At 37.3% G+C, this 17,750-nt stretch overlaps 1 protein-coding gene across 2 annotated transcripts in view; it reads left to right on the plus strand.

Moving 5' to 3' along the window:
- Positions 1-17,750, plus strand: part of GLIS3 (GLIS family zinc finger 3) — a 117,105-nt gene that overhangs the window by 72,241 nt on the left and 27,114 nt on the right. For both annotated transcript variants that reach the window (XM_014252240.2, XM_088054597.1), the window contains exons 3-4: positions 2,737-2,898; positions 4,350-4,460. In XM_014252240.2, the coding sequence (XP_014107715.2) occupies positions 2,737-2,898; positions 4,350-4,460 (273 nt within the window). The remainder of the gene's footprint in view (positions 1-2,736; positions 2,899-4,349; positions 4,461-17,750) is intronic.

Raw genomic sequence — 17,750 nt, forward strand, 5'->3', positions numbered from 1 at the left:
TTCTGTGTGAGCTACTTAATGGTTTCAATTTGCATGCAGCAGTAAAAATAAAAGCTGAGTAACTGATTTCTGTATTGCGGTTTAGGAAAACATTGCACAATTAATTTCACATTTGCAAAAAATCTGGTTTAATCAGGATATGTTTAGGACTATTAAAACAGATTCAGAATGCTAAAGGTATGCCATATACTTAGGTGACTGCAACAGTTAATATCTTAGAAAACTATGAGTTCCATTTCAGAAACATCTATGAACTACCTGAATTTTTTCCCCCATAAGTGATCCTGTCTTACTGCAATACTTCCACTGAAATCTGTTTATCAGGATAGAGAGTGTGTTCTGTGTTGTTGAAAGGAGTATCTTTTCATTCCTTTTATCTTAAGTATCAAAGATTTCCAAGGCTTTAAGAAATTTGATTTATAGAAGAAACATTCATTAACTGTTGAGTAAAGATGGTCTTTTTAATAATACAGGCTTGTAGACTGTTTTGCTAGAATGACCTTTCCAGCAATATAAAGCTATATTGCCTTGTGAATATGCCAGACAGTAATTCAAGGCTATGGAGAGAACTATCTTATCTTCCAGTTTATATTCTGCAATGCAGAAGTCTTCAGAAATAATAATTCTTAAATTCATACGTTAAGACTTCCCAGTTCTGCTGTGTTAAGGCTCCCCAGTTCTGCTTACTTAAACATTTTTTTTTGCCCATTTAAAATTAATGGTAATTTTACAGCCATATAAACAGTCATTTGCATGTTTAAGTTCATTTGCATACTTGAAAATTCAGTTTGATAACCTGCAAAATAAACACAAGAGCCATGCTTCTACAACTTGTTCATTGGTCTGAGTTTTACCCTATAAAAATTAATGGTTTCTTGAGATACTAAAATTATTCTTATGTACAGCATAGTTACAGTCATTAGAATGTATTAGAGTGTGTTCTTTCATGATGTTACTACAAAATAATAACTTGTCTGTTCAAGAGAGGCTAATCAGTAGATTTCTTTCTAATTTTAACAGAGGTGCTCTTGAATTATTTTGCTTTTTGAAAGTCATTATTTTGAAGCCTTAAAACTGAAAGAGTACATTTATATTAGATGTTAGGAATAAATTCATTATTGTCAGGGTGGTGAGACACTGGCACAGGTTGCCCAGAGAAGTTGTCTCATCCCTGGAAGTGTTCAAGCCAGGTCTGGATGGAGCACTGAGCAAACTGTTCTAGCAGTTCTGAGGTGCATGTGTAGGAATGCACTTCAGAAAATGTGTCAAGCCATGAAGCTTTTTATTTATATTCCATCCCTTTATCCAAAACCCATGAAAGTCAAACCCATGAAATGAATAACAGGGGTGGTTCATCCTCTATATCAAGCTTTAATTTCTTAAGCTCAATTTTAATATTGCTGGTTTATAGGTAATGGGATTTATACTTTATTCTTTGAACTTCTAATGCATTTTTGCAGTAATCCAAAAGAGATACTTAAAATTAAGTGATACAAATTTTATATAATTTTTTTATCTTTTTTTGAGGATGTTACAGATTTTTAAGAAAGGCATGCTAATTATTACCAGATTATGTCATTTTTCCTACTTGTGCTCTTGTAAACTTACATGCAATGCATAATATATTATAAAATTTAGTTGTGTCGTTCTGACACCAGTGAAAAATGGCCTGTTTCTTTTCAAATTAATAAAATTAATAGGTAGTGAAATGATGGAAATTTTTGTGTTAGCTTTAGAAATGTTTGACATCTCTACTACAGAATTATTATTTTTGCAAGCATGCAAGAACCACGAACTAGCAATTCATTATGCATCAGAATATGCATATGTGGAATATGCAGCAACTGAAACTAATGAGATTAACTGATCCTGACAGATATAACTTTAGAAAGCCTATACTTCTGATATTCATAAACATTTGGGCCTAATTGAAATCAAGTATATGTAAAAATGTTGGTGTCACATAGAATGGATCTTCTAGTTTCCCCTAGGCTACAGTATGCTACGAGAACATGATAGATGAAAAACTTGTTTTCTGTTTATATAAACATAGATTTCTCCACAGATGCTTGATTAGGTATAGATGCAATATGTTGATGGTTCATGATGCATGATTTTTCGTTCCCTATAGGAATTACATCCTATTTTGATAGGTTTACAGTATTTTTAGTACTTCATACATTTACTCATGGCAGAAATGTAAATAAGTATTTCAGAAATAATTTCAATTTTTGCATTTCAGACTGAAATTTCCCTGCATGTCTTTGCTGTTGCTCTATAGGTTGGGTTGGTACTGAGGGATGCCTCTGTGTGGCTCAGTTGCTAATATCCAAGGAAGCCTGGAGCTGAGACAGATAGCTAGCAGAGGTCTTGGGAACCTCACAGAGACTGTTTTGCTCTCTGTGTGTGACAGGGAGGAGAATCAGCTGGTGCTGTGTTTCCCAGGCAGGTGCTGCACTCCCAGCTGGTTGGTCCCTTTGGGCCTCAGTGTGCCATCTGCAAAATGTAGGACACACTCTCCTAATTCAGCCATATGGAGAGAGGATAGGTACATTTTTACAGTCTAAATGGTTTGAAGCCTGCAGCAACACCCACACTGAGAAGCGAGGCCCTGTGGAGCAACCCAGCCATAGCAGGCTGGAGGTCTCTGCATGCCCTTTTACCCTTCTGTTCCGTGTTTGCTGTTGCAGTTTACTGTGTGTGCTTTCCATTGAATAATTTCTTTCTCTTTTCTAGTTTGAGGGTTGCAAGAAAGCCTTTTCCAGACTAGAAAATCTCAAGATTCACTTAAGGAGCCACACGGGTGAGAAGCCGTACCTTTGCCAGCACCCTGGCTGCCAGAAAGCATTCAGCAACTCCAGCGACCGTGCCAAACACCAGAGGACACACTTGGACACTGTAAGGACACAGAAGCCCCACTGCAGACCCCTGTAAATTAGACCATCTGCTCCTTTCCTCCAGCCTGGTGACAGCAGGTAGCCCATACCCTTAGAGACAGGAGGGTGGACTGATGAGGCTGCTGAAGCTGCTTCAAAAGTAACCCAGTAATCTAAGCATGCAAGAAGATGGCTGGCTGGTTGATAAAAAGACCACAGTTCCATGGTCTTTGCTGCAGGTAGAGGCAGTAGCTTTCTCCCACTTAGCTGACCTTCAGGGAAACTGAAACTGTCTGCTATATAAAGTGCTTTTCTTTGATGAAAAGTTCAGGCTGGGGCATGTACCAGAAAGTCAAGAGAGCCAGAATAATTTTGCAAATCTAAAAAGTTTTGTGCCAACAGATTGTCCCTTGTAAATTTGAGGCACAGCTGAGGTTTGTTTAAAAACCTCTGTTTCAGAAAAAAAGGTTTTGTTTGCTCAGAGAGAGTTCCCAAACGGCAGAAGTCCAGAAATGCAATTAAAACAGTGCCATTTGAATTAAATGGCTGCTAAAAAATAGTTGAATACAATGTATATAGTATAGTTATATAGTTGATATAATTGATACTAAGGCCGGCACGTTAATAATTTGTACAAAGTGTTTTCAGAAATTATTTGTGAAAGATAAGTGGATAAATTGCTGAATAGCTACTTTCAGGAAAGAGTTGGACCTAATGTTCATTTAATATTTAGTATTGTGAACCTACAAGTCTTCAGGGAAAACAGACAGATTAGAACAATCAAGATGAGAAGATTATGTGAGTTAGATTTATTGGGCATTCTTTTAAGAAAACTATAAAGATATTACAGGATATTTTACAGGTTTTTTTCTAAAATTAAGTAATTATTAATAATAATAATGAAGTGTTATTAGAAAATGTGAGCTGAAGGAGTTGGTCAGTACTTCACATTAAAACACATTTTATTTTTTTGGTATGTAATATTTTTGATACTTCAGTATTCAGTGCTTGTTTTTTCTTGCCTTCTTTGTAATATAGTAAACTAACACTTTTTCTTGTTCTCTTTTCCTGAAGCAGATCCTTCTATAATCCTAAACAGTCTTTCTGGGCCTTTACTGCAGTTTCTTTACCTGATTCACTAAAGACTGTAATTTCTGATTAAGTCAAAGATTGCTCTGAGGGTGGAAGAATTGTAAGTATATCTAGCAATACTCATTGTAATGCTAAGAAAAAAAAAAGGTAATAATGAAACGTGCTGTAATGAAAGCTTTCCTTCTGTTTGTCTTCCTTTAAAGCTTTACTTCATCCTTTCCTTTTCTAAAAAAATTGCCAAGCATTCTGCTTGTAATCATGTACAATATTTTTGTTCTGTAGTAATGTGGTTTGCAGGATCCCAAGGCTCAGAAAGGGTTCTCTTGAGTTAAAATAATCTGTGATACAACAGCAGCTTTATCCTTTTTCTTTCTGATTTAGAAACCTTATGCATGTGAGATTCCAGGATGTACTAAGCGATACACAGATCCAAGTTCCCTGAGAAAACATGTGAAAGCCCATTCTTCCAAAGATCAACAAGTCAGGAAAAAGGTAATTTTTCTGCTGTCTTGATTGGTGTAAAGTTTATGTGAAGTAATCAGTGTAATAATATTAGATGTTTCAATGCATCTTCAAGTACTTGGGTTGATTTCAGACTTTGAATTAGAAAAAAGAGCAAATTATAGATAGATGTGGTTCATATATAGATAATTTAATCTTTGACTTAATGAGGCTGCCTGATACAGCCTTTATGCTGTATGTTTGCTGATGTGATGGTTAATTACGAAACAAATACAACAAGGGAAATAAAAATAATTTTTGCAAACAGAAATGCTTGGTTTCAAATTATGCCACTTGGTAAGTACACAGTATTACAAAATACTGGCCAGTCTCAGATGGAAGGTTGGATTTTGAGGGCAGCATGTGGGATTAAGCTCTAAATTGTATTTGCATATTCCAGATACTTCCAATAACACCAAGATATTTCACAATGCTGATTCCCTGTGGATGTCAAGCCCATGAGTCATCAACTGTTTATATGTATAAGTGCATCTCTAAAGAGCTGAGTTGTGACCTAAGGGAATTGTTTTTTGAGCATTTTTCATCATAGCTCCTATTAATCACTGGCACAATGTTTACAAGGTACAACATAGATAGTTACTGGACCTTTGTGGAGTTATAATTACTAACTAGCATTATGCTTTGGTATTTGAAATATTTCCTGACAGTAATAAAAAATAAGAACAACAAACCTTCTAATGAAGAATTAAAGTTATTTATGGAATTAATTAAAAAGTGAAAATTGGCTTAATGCCAAAAAGGTAATTACAAAAATGTGACTTCATCAAAAATAACCATAAAAATTCCAAGGTGATAAAGGCACAGTGGACTAATAGTTCAAGCCCTAGGGATCTTTTCTGTTGAAAAGAATGAAACCGTTTGCTGTCACACCCCGTTAGTCATGGATTCCTTTAATATATTGTGCCTGACTGGTTTTAATCCTCCCTTTAACCTCCCCCTGCATACCAAGTGACATTATTGTGGCATCTTAAGTTGCTGGCTCTCCAAGACTGTACCTGCAAATGTGTCTTTGATGTTGCAGAGACTTAAATAGCAAGATGAAGTATATTTATAAGGGTGGAATCTTATGTGCTGTGCTGATGTATACATTGAGTCTTCACCCCTGATTCTGTAGATGTTTCTTCAAAGATTTGACTCTTTCCTGGGCTCTCTGAGCTGGGATTATGCAATGGGATATAGGTAAATTTTCACCTCTCAGTTATTTTAAGCCACTTCTGTTGATGTGTGTCTATGACTTACCATATAAGGCAAAATTCCTTTCATGCAAATCTGTAATGCAGCTACTGTTCCCCTTCACTTCCCAACCCCTAGTTATCCACTAAATACATTTAACTGGGAATCTTGCCACATAATGACATGAAATCCTATAAACCAAGAAGATCCCAGCATAAATGTATTTAATAAAAGTAATTTAATGGATAGTACAAACATTTCATTTACTCTCCAAAGGAAGGCAGAGCCATGAGAGAATAAAGATAGCCATGCCTACTTTACTCACCTTTGTGTAATTTGAAAAATTCTTCACAAAAATTCTTTTACAAAAATGAGGGCAAACATGTACACAAACACCATGCAAATATCTGGGAATAGATGCTGAAAATGTTTAGTAAAACATTTTAGGTATATCCTCTATGCACTGTAATAGTCAGTCTATAATTTTAAAATACTTTGGTGGGGTAAAAAGTAGTGTTTACTATCATGTTTTTGAAAGGAAAAATTGCTGACTCTTCCAGGATTTCATCTTTCCATTGGGAAGATAAATGAGGTTTCTTCTAAGCCAAGAAGTCAGTGAAAGAAAACTAGACAGTTCCCAAAATGAGAGATTAAAGTAATGCTGAGAGGAATGTTAATGTACAACATGCCTCTCAACTACAATTAGTTTTGAAATGTGTTCTATTTTTAATCTTGTTCTCATTTCAGCTTTGAAAGGACAATTTACAAGATTTTTTTTTTGTAAATTGGCTAGACAAGTAAGCGTATTTTCAGTTGGCTATACTTTTTTGATTTCAGTAAAGCACAAATGTCTTTCATTTGTGAACTGATGGTACTGTATTCAAAATCAAGAATACGTAGCTCTTTTGGTTTTGGCAAGTCTTTTTATTGAAGATAATGAAAATTAAATTATGGAACATTGTGATACCTAATCACAATGTCAGCTGGATAGAAACTTTCTAACATGGCTTTGAGTATTCGAGAGCAGGCATTCTTTACTGCAGTGTGCACTGGAGGGTCCTGTCTCCAATCAAATTCCTGAGTGTTGGGTATACAGAGCGTTTATCATACAAAAATGGTCACATATTCATTAGCTATCTCCCCTTACTGGATGTATATGTTTTACTTTGTTTTACATAGTCTCACCCCTTATCAAAAGTCCTTATAGGTTCCTTGGGGTCTGTCTTCAATGTCTCATGTCCTTTTCAGGTGCCTGTTCCTCAAGCCCTGCTTTTGAGTGAGCACAGTATATTTTTTTGCATTTCTGCTTTGTCAGCCTAGCAGAGCTGAGTTGGCATCCTGCTTGTGTTTTATGTTTTCTGTTTGCCTAATTTACATCCTTTATCTATTTCTCCAAGGCTGTGCTGTTCTGCTCTACTGCCCTTCGTAAGAATAAATAAATAAAAAGTAAAATATTGTTCTGTTCTACTCATACCATTCATATCATTCTACTCATTATCATGCCCATATCACATCATTAACAAAATGCAGATCCTGTGCTATAAAAACAGATAACCACAGGATGGGTCAGGTTGGAAGGGAGCAGCAGGTCACCTGGTCCAACCCCCCTGCCCAAGCAGGGTCTTCCCAGACCACATGGCACAGGATTTGGCCATACTGCTCTTGAATATCCCCAGTGAGGGAGACTCCACAGCCTCTCTGGGCAATCTGTTCCAGTGCTCAGTCACACTCACAGTGATGCAGTTCTTCCTCATGTTCCGGTGGCATTTCCTGTGCATCAGTTTCTGCCTGTTGCCTCTTGCCCTATGGTCTGGCACTGCTGGAAAAGCCTCTGACACCCTCCCTTCAGAGACTTGCAGGCATTGATGAGGTCCCCTCTCAGTCATCTCAAGGTGAACAGGCCCAGCTCCCTCAGCCTTCTTTGTAAGAGTGACCCCGTGGTTTGAAGCCTGTATAAAGTCAATACTGCCAGTATGCTCTTTGTGTAAGAGAGCATTCAGCCTTGTACAAGTATGAGATCATTGTCTTTTCCATTGAAGTATATAATGAAAAGTAATTTGCTATTTCTGTAGCAGTTGTGCTGAAGAAATCTGTTCTGGTAAATCTAAAGAAAATATTTAATTCACTTTCAAATACTGCAGTGCAATTCCCACTGTGAATGGAATGAAATGGAATGGACTCTCCACTGGTTTTGTACGTCTTGTCATGAACATCTGCAATGTCTATTTCCTTTCTTAAAGGTTTTCTCTTTTTAAAAAGTGCGTCTTCAAACAATAAGAGATAATTTAAAAAGGACAAAAGATTGTTCTGATTTTGTGCAGCTGTTTGGCCAATACAAGATCAGTAACATTGACCTTATCATCTGAACAATGCAGTGGCTATACTTTCAGATAGTTTTAATTTTATCCACACCAGTGAAAAACTGTTGTCATATATAATAGCACTTTAGGCTTATGTGTCCTGCCAAAAAAAGCAAAATCGACAATGATTTAAAAGATTGTTTCTATTTAATTAAAAGAAAGTGAAACAATTAAAGATACAACTACTTAGGTCCATCTTTGGGAAGAAAAGAAAGATATAATTTGAACAGTTGACATAAACAAGACCAGCTAAAGGGAATGCAAAATTCTTAGTCTCGACTTTGAATTGAAGGATGATTTACATATACCAAATAATTTTCTCATTCAGCTGACCAGCCTTTGATTACTTGGCAGTTCTAATAGTGACCAGATCATGTCTTTGGTCTTTTTATTTAAATTATTTATGGGTCAGTTGGGATATATTATTTAGACAAGCTTTGAGGTATTGAATGCTTACCTTACCTCTGTAAACCTGTACCATTTAAGGTCATTCAAATGGGTCTGGAGGAACCCATACAAGGATTGAACTGACCAGGTAGGTTAACATCTCAGCAGATGAATCACTGATACTTCTAGGTCACTATTTAGTCTTAGCCTAACACAGGAATTATGTTTATTTTGATGGATTTTTCCAGGACAAAAATTTTTGTACTCTCTCTCCCAAAAACCAAATATCATGGAGCCATAGCTTCAGGAAAGGCAGTCCAAAGGATATTTCTGAAAATTATCTAGACCATGATGGAGATTTTTAAAAATTGTAGTTTATATGGTACATGCTAAGTACCATATAAACCATATAGTACCATAAATCACTAAGGAATGATGGGAGTGGTGAGATCAAAGGAGATAAGGGGTTATGTACAGGGCTTCTAGACTGATTTACTTCTGCTTGATAATCTTTCTTTTTCACACAGATTGGTCAGTTGTAAAATGATGGCTGAACAGTCACTTTTGGGAAGCTAGCAAAACATTATCCCAGTCACGATGGATACTTCCATAATTTGTTCCTGTGATATCTGACTGGAAGGAAGTATTTTCAGGTGTTATTTTGCTGTGCAGGAATAAAGCACAGAAGGCAATTGGGATTTCTCTAATCCCAGTGCTATTTATGCTTGATTTCTTCCCCATTGCATTTATTGCTCTTCCAAGATTGATCAGCTAGCAGTAGTAGGAAGTTTTCAGAGTACTATTTCTGATTACAGTAAGAAATATGGTGATAGACCACACTGCAGACATGAAACAGGCAGTTGGATGCCTCAGCCATATCCACTTCTACTTCACACTGTAGTAGAGGCTAATAGAGCATACACTAGGTGTGGAGCACATTGGAAACAATGGGGTAAGGATATAAACCGCCTGGCCAAAGCAGTTACTGGCATTCCTTTGCTGAGTGGCCTCTGCTGAGCTTGATAAGGGTTTCAGTCTGAACTGAGGGGGCTTTACAGAAGGTTGCTTATAAAGGTCCTATAGGTATTCCTCTTCTCCCACTGTGGAACCTCTGTATTAGCAAAAAGGGAATATAAAATCCTCACCTTTAGAGGCAGATCTTAATAACTGAATTATTCTGAAGCCTAGTTGTTTTATATTCCTTTCCTAAAAGTACACCTTTTCTTTCTTAGAGCCCTGTAATGTACAATGTATATAGAATATACAATAGTTTGGCTTGGAAGGGGCCTTAAAGAAGATCTAATTTCAGTGCCCTTTCCATGGGCAGGGACACCTCCCTCTAGACCAGGTTGCTCAAAGCCCCATCCAGCCTGGCCTTGAACACCCCCAGGGATGAGACATCTATAGCGTCTCTGGGCAACCTGTTCCAGTGTCTCATCCCTCACAGAAAAGAATTTCTTCATGACATTTAGTTTAAACCTACTATCTTTCAGTTTTAAGTCAGTCACCCTTTCATATCAATACAGTTCCTGAATAAGGGTCCCTCTCCAGCTTCCCTGAAGGCCCCCTTCAGATACTGGAAAGCTCCTTTGAGGTCTTCTCCAGGCTGAACAGCCCCAGATTCCTCAGCCTGTCTTTGTAAGGGAGGAGTGCTTGTCCCCTGATGCAGTTTGTGGCCTCCTCTGGACTTAATCCAATAGCTTCACATCCTTCCTGTTTTGGGACCCCAGAGCTGATGCAGCACTGCAGTGGGGTCTCAGCAGAGCAGAGCAGAGGGGCAGAATCCCCTCCCTGGCCCTGCTGCCCACGCTGCTCTGGATGCAGCCCAGGACACGTTTGGCTGTCTGGGCTGTGACCATGCATTGCCAGGTCATGTTGAGTTTTTTGTCAACCATCATTCCCAAGCCCTTTTGCACAGGGCTGCTCTAAAACACTTCTTATCCCAACCTGTGGTATGATGTCCACCTTGCAATGAAAACAAGAAATGGGAGAAAACGCAATTGCTTAAAGACATGGTGTTCTTCTACTGAACAATATTTCTCTGGAACCAAGACATACAGGTGTTTTCAAAAAGTTAACATGAAAATTTCTATTAAGTTTTGAGAGATTGTCTGGCTTCCTGTTATGTGAGTTATGTCAGCAAATTTATTATTCCCTCAGCAAAATAATACAGACCTCTTACAGAGCTGCATACTTCTTGATGGCTCATTTTTTAATTGTTTTACAGTACAGTAGAAACAGGCTTTTTATTATGACTACATATTGATTTTACCACACAACTGATGAAGCTACCAGTTTGTTTAAAGATTCTAGAAAAACCAAGATTTTATACCAGCCTTTAGATTTTGTGAATAGTGTAAAGAAAACAGTGTCTGGGGATTTTTTTTTTTTTTTAGATAGTATCCTTTGTTTGTTAATTTCATGATGGGTTTTCAGTTTTTTCTTTCTTTTATTTCTCAGTATTTGAACCAAGATTTTTTTGCAATTCAAGAAGCACAGTGGTTATTGTGTTCCTTACATGACAGAAAATATTTTTTAAACATTTTTTTCCGACTCAGAATGTTTAATTGATGAGGAAGGAGGGAGCCAAGGAGGGTCAGAGCATTACACCATTGGTGTTTCAGAAGGTCATTCAGGCACTAAGCTAATTACCAGTGACAGTCTCCATTATGTGACTGTATTAATCTGGAGGAACTGCTCTGTTTGTGAGCACCTTCCTCATAGGGCGCAAACATACTATACCATATGAGATAAACAGCTTCTGCGTCCTTCAGACCTTATTCAGGCTCTTAGTTCAGATTTCACTGTTTCAACTGCAAAGGGGAGAGAATGGGTTGAAAGAGAAGCCAATCTAGTTTCTTGCTTTGAGAGCAATTGAAAATAAGGATATTTTCTCTCATTTGTTCTCTATGAAGGCCACTTAAAAGATGTCACCAATGCAAAAAGAAGTGCATTCAGGGCCATGGGATCAGTGAGCAGTGCTCATGGCAACTAAGAAACTATTCTGCAGAAAAAAATGCAGTAAGGAGTAAGTGTTTTAATCCCCAACTTTAATCCCTTTACTTCCTGTCTTCAGAATGAAGTATAAATCAGACACCATGACATTCAGCAATTTTTCGTGAAAGGCATGTTTGCAAAAAGGGATTACGAATGGGCAGCAGTGTTTAAGGAATTTAATCATATAATTTGTTGGAAAACTTTTGAGGCTAGGAATGACCAGTTCTTTTGAGTGTGGTCAGTGAGACACGGGAAAACAGGGTCTGAAAGCAGTGTAGCACTGGCTGTGGCTGAGCGCCCTGCTGCTGCAGCAGTGGTGTGTGCTGTGGGGGATGCGCAAGGCATCCAAGGAAGATCCATTGTGGGGGATATGCTTTGCCAGCACTACACTTAGAACTTTGTTCACCAGGGAGAAGTGAGAGTTGAAATCCCCCAATGGTTTTCATGGTGTTCTGACAGCTGTGGCAGTTGTATAACCAGGAGAGTGTTGTTTTGTTTTACTCATTGGTTTACATTTGCTATTCCATATCCTGATTCCTTCCTGTACTTGCTTTCTGTCCTGAGCTTATATTCCTGTGAGCTTTAGCAGTGACATATTGAAAAGTGCATAAGAAAGAAAATAAAAATAAATGCTGTCACGCTCATTACATTTACACCCACTGCAGAAAAAAAAATCCAGATTGTCTCAAAATTCTGTAAACAGCTGTCAGTTCATGCTCATAGTATTTCATGTTCTTCAGGTCCATTTTTTATATGAAGCAATCTCCTTTCGTCTTCACTTCCTTGCCACAGCATATGCATGAACATGGTCTTGATAGGGCAGGAATCTTTCTTATGGTGGCCTGGTAGAGAGAGTCCATGGGTGGACTTGGCAGTTCTGGGTGTACACTTGGGCTTGGTGATCATACTGGTGTTTTTCAACCTAAATGATTCTATAATTCTATGATTCTCATTAGCCTATCACACTTCAGTATGGATTTTAAATGCACTGTCCTGTTCATCATGCTTCTTAAGCAGCTCTAGGGTCTAAGCAAGCAAGATTTAATTTGTGCATAGGATGCGTAGGAGGTTGCCGTTCAGCATCCTGACACCAGCACAGATACCCCTTCAAGCCTTTAGTACTGTCCTCAATGAGTGTTCCTGTTCCAGTCTGAGATCTCCTCTGCAATTTCACAATGATATGGGTGTGGGCAGCTGCATTGGCAGCTACTGATTTTGGGAGTCCTCAGTACTGCTCCTGAAGCAGTCATGTATTAGCCTCACTTGCAGTGCCTGTTTGAGGAGGGCCTTCATCTGCACATTTGTTTCCTCCCTGTGATGCAGAGCTCTGCCCTTACTCTGGCACAGCTGTTTGTGAGACTGCTCTGTAAGATGAATTACAGCTTTAACAACAAAAGCCACAACCTGACAGAGAAATGCCCCACAGTAAATCAGAGGCAGTAGAAACTCGGAAAGTTAGCAGTGCCAGCCTAGCCAGTACCTCACATCATTGTCTCACCTGATAGAGGCAGTAGAACAGAACATCATTTTACTCTGATAAGGAGAATAGAGCAGCACAGAGAGCAGCACAGCCTTGGAGAAGTAGATGAAGGATGTAATATAGGCAAACAGAAGCCACACAAAATGCAAGCAGGATGCCAGCTCAGCTCTGCTGACGAAGCAGAAGTTATGCAAAACAATGATATTGCACTTACTCAAAAGTGGGGGTCAAACCACATAAAAAGGGCATGGGACATTGAAAACCAAAAGAAGATGCCAAAGAACCTATAAGGACTTCTGATAAGGAGTGTGACTGTGTAAAATAAAGTAATAGATATACATCTAGTAAGTGGGGATAGCTGAAGAATGTGTGATTAGTGTGTAGGATAAACACTCTGTTTATGTGATGCTCAGGACACGGAGCTGGAAGATGGATCCCCCGAATGATCAGCACACTGCACTAAAGAATGCTTGCTGTCTAGTACTCAAAACTGTGTTAAAAAGTTCCTATCTGGATGATGTCGATACCATGCCATGTAACACTCTAAACAGGTATCTCACAGTGAAAATGTACAGGGATGTCCTGAGGAATCTTTGAAAAAGTTAAAGTTGTATGCCTGAAGGTAATGATTTTGACCTCCTGATAGTAGAGTAGAGTAGTAGAGTTTTTCTAGTCCTAGACTCTATTCAAAATACTATTTTGAAGAGAGTATTTTCATGTATGATCTGGTACATGAATTTAGGTTCCAGTAGAGATAAGTACAGAATCAAATATTTAAAGTGAAGGCCAGTTTTATATAAAGGATGCTGCAGATAAAGGAAAAAAAAAAAAATTCAATCTGAAAACCTCTTTCTGTATACTAACAATTGTTGATATTATCTACAGATTACCATGGCAATTTTTGGTAATTTGTGATCGGGAGAAAAATATGTTTGTACTAAATGAAGCACCTGGTGGATAAGTATGTGTTTATTTTACACATTTTTCCTCTCATTAAGTGAAAATTTGCCAAACAGATGTATTTTCAGAAAGGGAAAGCAAATAATTCCGCAGTGTAATTCTGAAGTGTTTTCTTTGTCAGGCTATATTTACTGGTGCTTAGCAATATCATATAATATCTATATCCCCAAATTAGTCTGGCATGAAAAAGTAGGTTTTTTTTCCTGCTTTTCGAATTGAGCAGGTCAGCTATTAAACTGATGTTCACACAAAAACCAGCTACAAGCCTCTTGTTACTGCTTGAAGAAGAGGATGAAATAGAAAGGGTCATAGGTAGAATTTATATGTTTGAGATTTGCTACAACCTGATGTGGGACGGGAAGAGAGGTAATATACATGTGTGTGTGTATGTATATGTGTGTTCAAACATCTATATGAGCACCATCTAGTTGTGTAGAACAAAGTAATAATCAATTTTCAGCAGAACTCTGGCTCTTTTATTTATTTTAGAAAAAATTAAATCACTCAATTCAAAATGCACTCACTCAACTGTACTTCCCTTCTTTAAGGTTCTCAGAATTTTTTTTATTTCAAAGTTTCCTGTCAGATCTGTTCCAGCTGCAATTTTTCCCCTTAAAGTGTTCTTCTCGATGGTCTGTATTATTTTACTGATGCTATAATCCAAAATATTAGAATAATATTCTAATTAGAATATTAACAATCAATTAGAATAATACCAATCAAGAGAGAACTCTCTTTTCTATATATAATAAAACCAGAGTTAATTTTAGTGTTATCAGTCGTAATGCAACAGTATTTTCCTCTTGTAGTATTGCTTTAAAATCAGAATTTCTTCTTGACTTGAAATTTGCCAGTTACCTAATTGTGTAGGTTCCAAGTCCCTTGATTTTTAATGCAAGACACTGAAACACATTTTTGGTTTGTTTTCTTGATCTATGCCAGAACACGAAGATGGAAAACATTTTTGTATTTAATATATTAAAAAATATTTTATATATAACAGATCAATATAGTAAAACTTTGTTCACTGCAGTAAAACTTTGAAAGTAGCAAAAGTAACTATTTTTTGCATGGAACATGTGCAGGTAGGCTAGTTTGACTTGAATTTTATTGTTTTTCTGGCCAAGTATTTAATTGAAACAGGACCTAAAAGCAGGGAAAGGTAGGGTGCACACACACACACAGAGGCATATCTGAAAGATGTGGTGGACAATTAGCAGAACATTTTTCTCTAGAAGTCCTGCACAGATGGCTCACTGAAAACAAAGGCTACAGAGAAATCCCTTCTATCTGCATTGCTTTTTTGCCCCAAGATGTCTGTAGCCTCCAGAGGCAAGAATTAGGACAATTTTTATTGATTCTGTGTCACTTGTCTGTTGTCAGAAAGGTTTAGTACTGTGCAAGAAAGTGCTGGACCGTGAAGCTGATCTTGGTGAGTAGAAGGATGATCTACATCTAGCACGAAAAAACACAATATGAATAAATACTGTCTTAGAGCATTGCTTCAGAATGAACTTAAAATTTTCTGTTGGTGATATCTGTGTGCTCTCAATGTCATGATACTGACAGGACATAATTTTACTCTGACTGTTCAAGTAAATACTACATTCCTTGTACTCCTTCAGAAAAGGTAGTACAATGTGTGACTCTGTGTAGACAGGTTGTGCATTGCTGCCACAATGCCAGCTTAAATTACAGACAATGAAAATGAGTAAAATCTACTGACTTACTCTGTAATTGACATTAGTAAACTCAGTACACAGACTATAGCAGAAATTCTTCCTTGTCTTTACACTCAAAACAAAACACATCTATAGAACTACTACAGTTAGTGTAAAAAAATTTCTGTCAATTAAACATACCAGTATTTAGGGTTTGTTTTTTTTGCTGGTTTTAGACATGCATAAAAATATCATATCTAACCTGCATAAGAATAAATAGACTGTAACTAATGTCTCACATATGTAAATACTTTACTAGGTGCACAACATGCATGTATATTAAGCACACATTAATGTAAGCAAGATTTAAAATTTTACAATTTGATGAGATAACTGGCATGTGTGAATGACTGGAGTCTAAACTTTGCTGAAGAATTAATCAAATTATTCTGAATATGTACAGGCAGGTTTTGAAGTTACTATTTTGTGTGGTTTAGGATTTCTCAAGCTACATGGCTTCTTTTCTTATAAAGTGTATTCATAAACACACTTATCATATGTTTTCCTTGATGGTGTCTGACTTCTCTTGTACAGGACCAATGCTGAAGAAACTAGTCAGGTGGTACAAAAGCATGCAGATCTCAGATAAAACACACATTGGTGAGAGAAAAATGAAAAAAAAAATCTTTTCTTGTTAGGAGACGTTTTCTCTGGGATTACATCATGCATCAAATCAACAGCACGCCTCTGCTTTTGAACTCAAATATAATGAAATTGAAAACTAAGGAATAAGAATCTTACTCCTAATTATTTCTGCTTGTTTCATTTAATTTGGGTAATTATTTATTCATATGCAAAATGTACAGGAGTAGAATTTCCATCCATTGTTCTGAAAGGCGATAAACATTAGCTGATTGTCACAGAAGTAAAACAGTTGTAAACCATGACTGTTGTTTATTATAAAAAATTGCGACATTGTGATAATGGAAGTGCTTCTGTATTTCCAAATACAATACTTCACAAGTCTTACCATAAAATTGAGCTATTAAATTCAAAAAACTATTATTTGGAACAACTATCAAATACAGGGGAGTTTTAAGTGAGCAGAGAAATTGATTGTTAACTTGCGCTTTGGTCAGCCATAAATTTAGGTTACATTACAGCACACAGAAAATGGCTGTGCTCAGTATAGCAGACTTGTCAGTTATTGATTTCACCACTCAGTGAGGTAACTTTATAACCATATAGTTCTTAAAAACAGATTGCCAAGTTTTTAGTCTCAGCGTGATTGTACTGGTGCTCATCTGAGTGATCATGAGAGAAGCAAGATGATCATGGGCAAGTGACTTATTTCAGTCACAGTGCTGGGAGATCTGTGCTGGGATATGATCCAAATGGAAGTCAAATGAGTGTGAGCTTCCTTTTGCACTTGGATGGTAAGTCTACAGTCCAGGCTGGAAAAGAAATGATAGTGTTGTTAGAGCAAGAAATGGATGGCAGCAGTTATAGCTGGTCAATTATTATTTCTCCTTTATAGTTTTTAAACTGAAGATAAAATTGTACAGTTACAGTGGATGGTTCATGGGTTTTGCTTGGTTTTAAGATCATTTTTCATTTCATTGTCTGTTCTGTGTTTCTTGACATACTAAAGAAGAACCACAGCACTGATTTCCCTGCATTTGTCAAAGTGCAAGGGGTTGCTTTCAGTTAAAAATTTTAATTACAAGTTTTCTGTGAAATATGTAAAAATATTTGACTGAGATAGACTGGATTTTTACCCTCAGTGTCTTTACAGGAAAAAGAAATGCCTTGGTCAACTATATTTTAACCAGAATCTGTGCTTTTCCCTCTATTTTGTTCCAAAAATGCCACGGTTCGTCTCCTTTCAGAGAAAAGATCTGGAAAAACATTGGAAGGAGGATGAGCTTTAAACGGTGGACGAAGGAAGAGCAGTAATCAAAGAAAGCATTGTTACTGCCTCTGTTAAGAGAAAACAGTAATGGTGGGAAATGGAGTTTTCTGGTTGGGAAACAGTTGTCATTTAATGGCTGGTTCTGCTGAAGGAACTTTTCCCATTTCTGGTCGAGGAGTAGAGTGGGGAAGGCCGCTCTAGCCCTTGCTCTCCTCTTTCCAGTACCACAGAAATTACTCTTAAAGAACAAATTACAGGCATGCCTTGCAGCAGGGGACAGCAAATTTATTCCCAGCATCTGTTAACTGGGGAGAGTTTGTTTGGAAGGCC

Source organism: Pseudopodoces humilis, chromosome 4 (genome assembly GCF_049639895.1).
Source record: "Pseudopodoces humilis isolate 2021_Gansu_Grassland_sample_001 chromosome 4, ASM4963989v1, whole genome shotgun sequence".
Lineage (NCBI taxonomy): Eukaryota > Metazoa > Chordata > Aves > Passeriformes > Paridae > Pseudopodoces > Pseudopodoces humilis.